The 12,081-nt window shown below is 42.9% G+C and overlaps 1 protein-coding gene across 1 annotated transcript in view; it reads right to left on the bottom strand.

The window, feature by feature from the left end:
- dcc (DCC netrin 1 receptor) overlaps positions 1-12,081 on the bottom strand; it is a 154,132-nt gene that overhangs the window by 25,706 nt on the left and 116,345 nt on the right. Inside the window, exons 17-21 of the mRNA XM_053617624.1 lie at positions 9,167-9,339; positions 7,357-7,495; positions 6,167-6,274; positions 4,796-4,990; positions 2,464-2,496 (exon numbers count right to left, since the gene is read on the bottom strand). Coding sequence (XP_053473599.1) covers positions 2,464-2,496; positions 4,796-4,990; positions 6,167-6,274; positions 7,357-7,495; positions 9,167-9,339 — 648 coding nt within the window. The remainder of the gene's footprint in view (positions 1-2,463; positions 2,497-4,795; positions 4,991-6,166; positions 6,275-7,356; positions 7,496-9,166; positions 9,340-12,081) is intronic.

Raw genomic sequence — 12,081 nt, 5'->3', positions numbered from 1 at the left:
ACTGAGGTGATTTATATGCGACACCCAGCTGCAGGAGGTCTTTTTTTTTTTTATTGCAGCCCAGTGAGTCAACACTGGCTCTACAAAGGTATCTTTCTTATTGTAGGAGCAATTTGAGCAATCTCACGCGAGAATGTCGGCTCTCGAGTGCGTTCAACACGCCGGTGTCTGCACATTGATCTGGAGGACGCGAGTCTGTCTGACATTCAGCAACCTCACAGTCCATGAAGACGAATGTCTGCTTTGTTGTTTAAGAAAAATGGCCCGTTTCAAACCGGGGAAGGAAGACGGATGTTTCGGCAGACGCGCTATTGCTCAGTGGCTCATTTGCCCTTCGGTGTGTTAAAAAGGCTCAACGCCATGTCCATCTACATGTTAAACAGAGCAGGACGCATAGCGTTGATCATCACACACACCTGCTTAATCACTGGATTATTGTTCATTCTTATTAAAAGCACATTCGGGATTGAAGAGAAACGGCTGAAGAAAAAAGTCGCTGTGTGGCTATGTTAATTTAACTACTGTCTCTCTCTCTGCCTGTCTCTCTACAAGTCTCTGTCTCTCTCTCTCTACAAGTCTCTGTCTCTCTCTCTCTGCCTGTCTCTCTACAAGTCTCTGTCTCTCTCTCTCTGCCTGTCTCTCTACAAGTCTCTGTCTCTCTCTCTACAAGTCTCTGTCTCTCTCTACAAGTCTCTGTCTCTCTCTCTGCCTGTCTCTCTACAAGTCTCTGTCTCTCTCTCTCTGCCTGTCTCTCTACAAGTCTCTGTCTCTCTCTACAAGTCTCTGTCTCTCTCTCTGCCTGTCTCTCTACAAGTCTCTGTCTCTCTCTACAAGTCTCTGTCTCTCTCTCTGCCTGTCTCTCTACAAGTCTCTGTCTCTCTCTCTCTGCCTGTCTCTCTACAAGTCTCTGTCTCTCTCTACAAGTCTCTGTCTCTCTCTCTGCCTGTCTCTCTACAAGTCTCTGTCTCTCTCTACAAGTCTGTCTCTCTCTCTGCCTGTCTCTCTACAAGTCTCTGTCTCTCTCTCTCTGCCTGTCTCTCTACAAGTCTCTGTCTCTCTCTCTACAAGTCTATGTCTCTCTCTCTACAAGTCTCTGTCTCTCTCTCTGCCTGTCTCTCTACAAGTCTCTGTCTCTCTTTCTCTCTCTACAAGTCTTTGTCTCTCACTGTCTACCTCTATCTCCCTGTTTCGTTTTGTCTCTCTCTCTCTCCTTCTATTTATCTGTCTCCCTCGGTTTCTCTCTCTCTCTACAAGTCACTGTCTCTCTATCGCTCTCTCCAAGTCTCTGTCTCTCTCTTTCTCTACAAGTATCTGTCTCTCACTCTGCCTGTCTCTCTCTCTACAAGTCTCTGTCTCTCTCTACCTGTCTCTCTACAAGTCTCTGCCTCTCTCATTCTGTCTCTCTCTCTCTGCCTGTCTCTCTCTCTGCAAGTCTCTGTCTCTCTCATTCTGTCTCTCTCTCTCTCTGCCTGTCTCTCTCTCTGCAAGTCTCTGTCTCTCTCATTCTGTCTCTCTTTCTACAAGTCTGTGTCTCCCTCTCTACAAGTATCTGTCTCTCTCTCTGCCTGTCTCTCTTTCTACAAGTCTCTGTTTCTTTTTGTCTCTCTCTCTTTCTATTTATCTGCCCCCCCCCCCCCCACGAGTTATTTGTGCAAGGTATAAATTAATAGCAACAGTTGATTCCTCTGTAATGAGCTCCAGTCTTAATTAAAGCAGAAACCTAAACGAACGCTCATTAATCTGCTTGTGACGAGCTGAGATACGGGAACAATCACCAGTCGACACCCGACCCCACCCCACCCCGTCCCTCCCCCCCACCTCACTCGTCCTCTTCAGACAACGTTCCTCTTAAACAGCCTCATTTCAGGTTTGTCTAATTGGTAATGACCAGCAGTAAAAGATTCATTAGGGGAAGGTGTGATAAATGGCTGATCTCCAGCTTGGAGAGAAACAGGAAGTTGATTGAACGGTTATAGAGGAGAGACACTTAGTGTCATTATCTCTCGTCCATTCCGTACCTAAATATATAGATAGAGATTGTACCTTTGTGACCTTATTGAACGATAATGTCCAAGGTTTCATTACAGGACATTTACCCCAGTTACAGCTGCGAGTCTCCCCCAGACCGCGTCACACCTTGTCAGAGAAGGTTGCCGGCCAAAAACCTGCTGAATGGTGGCGAGAGCATGCGCATGTACAGTGTAAAACTGAGGAAATGTTAAAATCACAAGCGGGCGAGACTGCGGAAACCTTGAACCAGTCAGGTGAGACCTCCGTGGCACCTTTTTTTGCCTAATGAGTGATTCCTGGATATTAGTGTGTGACCTCCAGTCAGTTAGTGTGTGTCTGCTCATTTTTAGTCACCTTAAAACCACCGTCCAATGTGCGCTCTGTTTATAATCTTTTAAAGCTTTATGCTGTACACAATGCTCGTAAAGTATAAATGAGTATAAATTCACTCACCTTGGTCGTTGGCCATCTTGTCCGGATGTTCGACTGCAGTAAAACCAAACAAAAAGACAAAATCAATGAAGCCACAAATTTACCGTGATGCTGTGACGAAAACAAAACAACAACCCCACAATGAGCTCACATCCCTGTCGGTTCTAAGAGCTTCGCCGTGATGACCATTTCAGTCCTGATAATAATGTTGATAGGGATATTTCGACAGAAATACATTTACATTCCATTCATTCGTTTAGCAGACGCTTTTATCCAGAGCGACTTACAAATTGAAAAAAAAATACAAGCAAAACCAAGCAAAAATAAATAAATACAGTAAAATAAAATAAAAAAAAATACATACACAACGGCACAGAACAGATAGAAATACAGACACACATAATCCTAAAAAAAATACTGGTGCGAGTGTAACTTGCCAGTTAACACCAGCGCTTTTTAAAATTTATTTTACTTGTACATAAGACCCCCAGCCCCACCCCTACCCCACCCCTACCCCCCCCCCCCCCGACTGCACCGACACCCAATTAATAGTAAAAAATTAGAAATTGAACTACTGTTAACAACAAACCAAAGACCAGAACTAAAAATAATAAAAATAATATCCAAGATAAAAAAAAAGCGACAACAAAACAAAAACTAGAAATATTTTTTTTATATGAAAATCGTAAGCCGACATGAATTATTTGTCATTTTTTAACCCTATTACTTCTATAATATAATACAGTAATAGTTTAATTATAGAATACGATCATTAGACTTATTATAGCGTAATAATTAGTATCATTAGAATCAGTGTAGTAAATTATCATATTATATGCTATTATGCCATAAACTATCATAATAATATTAAAGTGAATTTATATCTAAAGTTAAATACGGTAAAATAATGTCGAAAGGAACCCTGCAAAAATGAGCAATGAAACGAAAACAGACAGAAATATTAACCAAGCTAACATAACAATAAAAGTCAGACATTTCAGTAATATGATAATCAAGTCAAATCAAATTTATTTATATAGCACATTTAAAAACAACTTTAGTTAAACCTCTAAGGAATTTAATAATAATAATAATAATAATAATAATAATAATAATAATGTACTACTGTACTACTATAATAATATAAACTAATAATATACCATAAAAAATATACTATACTGTACTATAAAAAAAAAATAACAGTGAATTTTGAGATTAAAGGATTTTATTCCTTTAATTGGGTGCGGAAGTTTAGACGGCCGTATTTCGGAGTGCCACGCCCTCTTTTCACGAAGACACACAAAGTGCACTCACGATAATCATGACAAATGGTCAATTATTTTGGCACCGATATCGTCGTCATCATCATTATACCATCTCTTCCTGTAACAGTGTAACCCTAATTAACGGTTCCTGTTCGATTAGAGGTGACGCTTTCCACCATCCTGCGTGATGATAAACCTGTTTAACAAACTCAGACAGCAAACTAGGGAGACTTGAACAAACCCCTCAGGACCCTTACACACACACACACACACACACACACACACACACACACACACACACACACAGAGCTTTGAGACACCAGATGTTAGAGATCACATTAATTAAGCTTTCCTGTGTTTGTGTGTGTGTGTGTGTGTGTGTGTGTGTGTGTGTGTGTGTCGTTGTCATTAACCCGTCCTGATGAAGATGGATGACAGATCCAGTGAACTCACACACACATCGCAGCAGTTCCTCATTAATCTCAGAATGCCATAGAGCGTTTCGGGATGCCGCTGTGGTCTGAGGTACCGATGCGGAACTGATTACGAACGGTGACGTGTGTGTCACACGTGGAATAAAATCACGTAGGGGTTCGCTTTTATCGGAAAATTATCGACGACTGACGTGGCTTTGCCGTTATACAACACCCTGAAGTCGATCGTTGTCCGATATCTCCCTATAACGGCACTCAACTCTTCTCTTACACCACCGCAGTTTGCGGAAGATATATATCGTTTTATTCGTTAAAGTACACGGTGTACTTTTTGTCCGTTTCTAGTTACATTTGACGTCGTGGAACATCCGAGAAACACGCCGTTCCTTCACCGGCCCGACTTCTCTCTCTCTCTCGCTCTCTCTCTCGAACTTAAAAGACAATCAACGTCGCCTTACAGAAAACTATGCTATATTTTTCCTTTATTAAAAAGCAAAGAAATGAAATGAGGTTCTGTGGAGTCCCTTTGAGTGATCAGTTATCACTACAGAAATGATAAAGTATTAGAACAAGCGGATTGATATATGCGGTATAAAATAAATTACGGAGAGGTCATGATACAGATGATTTGTACGTGTGTGCGTGTGTGCATACCTTTGGACGTCTTGTATTGGACGGGCTCAGAGAGAGGCCCCACCCCCTTGGCGTTTTTGGCCTGGATGCGGAAATAGTAGACGGTGTCGAGATTCAGATCCATGACTTGGTGGGTGAGCCTGTCTCCACTAATGGGCTCCATCACCCAGTCATCGATGGCCATGTTCTTATCCAATGTGTAGTACACGATATAACCTGTGTGTGCGTGAGAGAGAGAGAGAGAGAGCGAGAGAGGGAGAGAGCGAGAGAGCGAGAGAGCGAGCAATATAAAACGGTTGTCATGTTAATTTGAAAAAATTGCATCTGGATGTAAATTAGTCGAGAGATTTAGTATGCAACTGTGCTGTAATATTAATGAGGCTGCAGTCTTAAAATGTCACAAGTATTAGAAGTGCTACACTGTGTGTGTGTGTGTGTGTGTGTGTGTGTGTTGCATAAACAACAACAAAACATTTTCATATTCATCATTTATCGGGTTCACGGGAAATCCCGGGAATATTGAGACGAGACAGGAATACACCCTGCACCATAAACACACACACACACACACACACACACACACACACACACAGTCATTCATTCAAACACTCATTGACACCTAGGGGCAATTTAGAGTTCCCAGTCCACCTACTGACATGTTTTCGGTGGAGGTGGGAGGAAACCGGAGGTTGGTAGGGCTTCCTAGTCACTTCATTTGCTCACGACATAGTCTGTAATATAACGGTGGGATTGTAGAAGCTACGTAGCGCACTTCAGGTCACGCCATACGTCTGGTGTTTATCCAGAGCCTTTTTCTGTACATGAAGCTACACAGACAAAAAGTTTGCAAACCTGTGTTTTGTGGATTTCGATTATTATTATTATTATTATTATTATTATTATTCCCTACAGAAAGGTAAATATTCTGGCTCTGTATTCGAATAGTGAAATTCTTTCTGACAGCCCGAGACTGTATAAACTGCAGTGAAGTTTATACACAAAACACCATTCTGTCAAGTCAAACCCACAGCACACACACGGGAGGGATAAAAATATAGCTTAGAAGAAGCAGGATATATTTGCCAGAATCTTATTCTCATGCAGGAGGGAATTCTGAGCTGCACACACACAAACACACACACACACACACACACACACTTTCACTAATTGTATCCAACTAGCTGAGATATGTTTTTGGTGTACCATATTTGTTGTAGCTGACCTCATGATAAAGCTCAAAACATGAAGCTCATGTTAAAAAAAACAAAACAAAAAAACGTTTGGATGTCAAACGTCTTGGGCTGATTTGACGTGACATTTGACGTGAGAGGGAAACGGTGTCAGTTGCTAACGCTTGATTAGATGCTAAAGAAGGCCGATGCGTATTCTCACCTGTGATCTTGCCGTTAGCTTCGAGCGGCGGCTGCCAGCTGATGAGAATCGACCTGGGACGACCCTCTCGACCGATCACCGTCAGGTCCTTCGGGGCGGAGCTCGGCGCTACCCGATGCCAAAAAAAAAAAAAAAGAGAACAGCGTGTGTTCGTACAGTTTAGTTTCGGTGCGCTAGTTCATTCTCGCTTTACTCCAAAGCAACTGAGTCAACTGAGACACTGGGACGCTCCTGAGAAACACTTTTAACCCTCAGTTGTTTACTGTGAATGAACACGTTTACCGAACGAATAAACGTTCATAGCCAAAAATAAAACTTGACAAAAACGATTAGCGCTGTGTAATAATAATAATAATAATAATAATAATAAAATCTCGCCAATCCTACAAAAGGAAATATCCTCCAGGCATCAGAAATATGGGTCACATGAAATATTTTGGCCTGGAGGCACCAGACCGTACACCTGTTCAACAAAAACCTCAATTAGGCTTTTCAAATTAAATCACGGAGGAAACCACACACACACACACACACACACACACACACAAACACAGCTGGCAGAAATTACACAAGGTCGTTGTGGAAGAGTTTTCTCCCTGTCCTGTGTGTGTTTGTTTAGGAAAGTGTGTAATTAGGCTTTGTATATTAGCTGAGGTAAACACTGAAATGAGGCACCACGCAGCACGCGAGCGTAACAATAAGAGGCTTTACAAAACAGAGCCGAGATCGTTGCTTGTTCAACCAGCAGTGCATTCTGGGTAATGAGTGGAAGGAGAAAAGGGGAGCGAGAAATCCCATAGTTTATAACGAAATTCCGGACAACGTTCTCAAAGGAATGATGCAACAGATACACACAGCCGCGGTGGAAGACGGATGAAGGGAGTCGAGGAGCGAGATCAAAGAGAAACTGAGCTGCACTTTTTAATGCAGAACATATAGAAATAGAAATATTAAGAGAGAATGTGTTTCCTGAAATGTCCCTAATTTGGAAGCGGAATGAAATCTGGGACGCGAGAATGCAAGTGATCTGCGACGGGTCCGCTTCCTTCGTCGCGTTTACTAGCACACCGATACGAACAATAATAATAATAATGAAGTCCGTGATAACGAAGCGTTTAAAGGAAAATAGTTACGGTGTATATTCGACACACTGTAGTGTTTATGTGTGTGATGGCGCGTGCAGTGTGTACCTGCTTCATACGTGGTGGCGTGTGCCGTCATGCTCCACGTGCTCGACTTGCGGCCTTTCGTCACCATGACGGCAAACTCGTACATGGTGTTTGGCTTCAGACCCGTTACCGTGTGACTCAGTCCGGTGGTGTCTGCAGACTGGACACACACACACACACACACACACACACACACACAAAAACTAACTGTAGAACTTACAACAGACATTTGTGTATCTGTCTGAACATCCATCCATCCATCCATCCATTTATGGAACATTCACCCTTAGCCTTGTCTATCTCTGTTCTTCCAGTCTTTTTGCTCATCCATCCATCCATTAACCCATTTATCTACCCCTCTGACCATCCAGTGAATGCATGCATCCATCCATCCATCCGTCCACCCATCCATCTCCTCAATCAAGTCGTTCATCTATTCATCCATCTATCCACCCATTCTATCATACACCAATCAGTCCATCTGTCCATCCACCCATCTCTTTACAAATTCACTCATTCAGTTATCAATCTATATGTGTATCCAGTCATTCACTGGTCTATTCATCTATCCATCCATCCAACCATCTATCCGCTCATTCGAAAATCCATCCATCCATCCAACTATCTGCCCATCCACCCTACCATCTATCCGCTCATTCACAAATCTATCCATCCATCCAACTATCTGCCCATCCACCCTACCATCTATCCACTCATTCACAAATGCATCCATCCATCCAACTATCTGTCCATCCATCCAACCATCTATCCGCTCATTCACAAATCCATCCATCCATCCAACTATCTGCCCATCCACCCTACCATCTATCCACTCATTCACAAATGCATCCATCCATCCAACTATCTGTCCATCCATCCAACCATCTATCCGCTCATTCACAAATCCATCCATCCATCCAACTATCTGCCCATCCACCCTACCATCTATCCACTCATTCACAAATGCATCCATCCATCCAACTATCTGTCCATCCATCCAACCATCTATCCGCTCATTCACAAATGCATCCATCCATCCATCCATCTATCCGCTCATTCACAAATCCATCCATCCAACCATCCATCTATCCGCTCATTCACAAATCCATCCATCCATCCAATCATCTATCCGTTCATTCACAAATCCATCCATCCATCCATCCATCCAACCATCTGTCCATCCATCCAAACATCTATCCGCTGATTCACAAATCCATCCATCCATCCATCCATCCAACCATCTGTCCATCCATCCAAACATCTATCCGCTGATTCACAAATCCATCCATCCATCCAACTATGTGTCCATCCATCCAACCATCTATCCGCTCATTCACAAATCCATCCATCCATCCATCCATCCAACCATCTGTCCATCCATCCAAACATCTATCCGCTGATTCACAAATCCATCCATCCATCCAACTATGTGTCCATCCATCCAACCATCTATCCGCTCATTCACAAATCCATCCATCCATCCAACTATGTGTCAATCCATCCAACCATCTATCCACTCATTCACAAATCCATCCATCCATCCAACTATGTGTCCATCCATCCAACCATCTATCCGCTCATTCACAAATCCATCCATCCATCCATCCATCTGTGCAAATACTCTATGATCATCAAGTCATCAATCCACCAATTCATCCATCCATCCATCTCCCCAACCATGCATCCATCCACACATCATTCATCAGAGCATCCACATATACTATACTTATTAATCCATATATCCAACTACCTGTCCATCCATTCACACATCTGTACAATCTACCATTTATCTGTCAGTGTATCCCTCCATCCCTCCCTCCTGTCCTTTTACCTTGTACTTGCTGCTGCTGGAGTGACTGCCCCTCCATTTGACGGAGTAATAGCGCGTTTCGCTGCTCTTCTGGTTTTTGCTCATGGAGTTATCGGCCCAGCTCACCCTGACCGAGTCCGAGGAGAGAGCCACAGCCTGCACGCCTACAGGGGGGATCATGGGAGTGGACGTATCTGGGATGGGGGTGGGAAAATTATCAAACAGATGGAACAAATCATCGTCTGATGGGTCAACAGGATCTGTGATATCACACACACACACACACACACGTATACACACACACACACACACACACATTTTGAAAGGTAGGGGAGATTATGTGTTGTGCAAGCAAGTAAAATGAAGAGCGTGCATGCAGCAACCGGATGACAATGAGCAAGAAGGGAGGAAAAAACAAAGAAAATAATGGGATGATAGAGAAAAAAGAGAAAATCGGTCAGTGTGAAAACGATTGGAGGACAGAGTTACACAGACTAAAGCAGCGACTACCAGTTAGAGCTAGAGGACACACCTAAGAGGGACAGAGAGAAGACAGGTTAGTGTAGAAACATTTAACAGTGTAATCATCATCATCATCTTCATCACCACAATCCTTATTACTGTCATTACCGTCATCCATATCGTCTTCATTACATGACTATGATTTATATTCACTATGATTCACCATCATCAGCATCAGCAGCTCTTTAGTTAGCGTATAGCACCATAAAGAGGAAATCGTTTGTTTCATGTAGAACCTCGTGTTATTCAAGGAACGCTTGAGGGAACCTTTTTAAAAGACTCATATTCATTCACATCGCCATCATCATCACCATAATGCAAATGATCCTCATCACCAGCAACACTATTAACCACGTCATCATCATCATCATCATCCTCCATCTTTGGTTTGTCCAGTGTTCTTTGGTTTGTCCCTCTGAGGAAACCATTTGATGTTTAATGTAGAACCATCAACCTGTTCGAGGAACCCTTGAGGAACATTTTTTTTTTTTTTTTTTACTTAGTACGTAAACATTCAAAGCTGCACTTGTTTAACACCGACGTTATAAATCAACCACAGCATGGAAAAGAAAACATGGGTCTTCGGAAATTCATATACTAGATCTTTATTTAAACCAGTATATCTGAAATGTTTTAATGCAAGCACACGCAATTATTTCATTATTGAAAGAATAACCCCGACCCCGACCCCAACCCCACTCTGTTTCTGATTTTTCAACATCGCTTGGACAGACGTAAACATCCCTAAAGATCCTAAAACAAAAAGCAAAAATGTCACACAGAACTGCAGCTTCAAAGGGTTTCCCTCAGCGACCGGACGAGACGTTGTGCTATCCACATCTTTATTATGGCTAGAGCCTACTTGCAATCTCAAACACACACTGATCGTACATACTGAGCGGGGCTCGTCAATAAAATCGACGTGTGTTCTCGGAAAAAAGGGACGGACCTGTCTTTGCGATGATCTCATGTCCCGCTAGGAGGAGAAACAGATCAACAAAGTGTTTGGCTAATAATCTGAAATCAGCATCATCACAATAACCTTCACACAACACTCTGGAATACTGATGTAGAGGAACAAGTGTGTGTGTGTGTGTGTGTGTGTGTGTGTGTGGGCTGAGAGAAAATGGGCAAAGAAAGCCCTTTATCTGTGTTTTCCCAGCCTGCACACGAGGCGATACGAGTGTGTAGAAGCTAGAGTTGTTGGAAAAGATGGAGGGAGGAAAAGAGAGATGAGACCAGTCCAGAGGAAGAAACACATCAGATCATGCATTCTTAACAGGATGGGAATAAGACGAGCGCAGGAATTCCCATAAAGGCATTTCACCGGGTCGGTCGCAGGTGTTTGCGTTCTCGCTGGGTGACAAGCGGCTTAACGTGGATTGTTTTTCGGTCGCGTGGCAGCAATGAATATTAGATCGAACGGTATGAAGTAGAGGCTGGGGTCGATTTCTTTCTAGCTTAGGTGTAATAAACACGAACAAGGATTACTTTCTCGGGCACTGATTGTGCAGAACGCCTTCGGTGGAGAAATTAGATGTAAAAAAAAGTCGAATCGGAGCAAATAGCAACAGCGTAATCCTCCACTCACACAATTGAGCGTCGCTTGGAATCTGTCTCGTGTGAGTGTGTAGCGACCGGTACTGCTGTCGCATGCGAGTATACAATACCCAGCATTTTTTCATTTTTTTAAATTATTTTGCCGTTCGGTAAGTAGCCAAAATGTATAGACTATAGCCCACTACGTCCGATTTACACGTTAGACGCTAGTCACTAGCAGATTAGCAAGCGCAAAGCAAGGCGCCGGCGATCTCTGCGACGTCCTTCCGAGCTTTATCTTTCTTTGTAATGTCTTCAATGAGAGGTTGAATACTAGAGGATGTAGAAGATGATATCACGGTTGTACGGTTTTCTTTCGTTTTCGGAGTCAAACAGTAAAATAAGTAGGAAATAAGTGCAGGTGTCGTTGGAGCCGAATCTAATTTACGCGTAGAATTGAAAGAGTAGAAAACATCACTTCGCATGTTGCTTTGCCGCTCAGCAGAATACTGATTATTTCTTTCGATATTCAATATTGTGTCCTGCCCTCACTGCGGTTCTTACGGCGATTTTAAGCCGTTTGGGAATGGAAAGCGTTTTAACGGACAAGCCTCACAATACCCTCGAGCTAACGGTCCACACGGCTCGTTTTGCTTTTGGAAATCTCATTGCTGAACTTTAGTCACTAAAGAAAGCGAGAAATAAAGCCCAAAGGAGCAGCGTGTGATTCACGTGATAGATATAATAAAATCCCGTACATGATGCCGAAACCCTAGCGGCTGTTCCGTAAACGCAGCGAAAGCGATTACGGGCTCGAGGGGGGATTTTTTTTATCGTGGTGTGTTCTGTGCCTCACGTCATGTCGAACCTCAAAT

Source organism: Ictalurus furcatus, chromosome 28 (genome assembly GCF_023375685.1).
Source record: "Ictalurus furcatus strain D&B chromosome 28, Billie_1.0, whole genome shotgun sequence".
Taxonomy (NCBI): Eukaryota; Metazoa; Chordata; class Actinopteri; order Siluriformes; family Ictaluridae; genus Ictalurus; species Ictalurus furcatus.
This window is presented reverse-complemented; position numbering and strand designations above follow the sequence as displayed.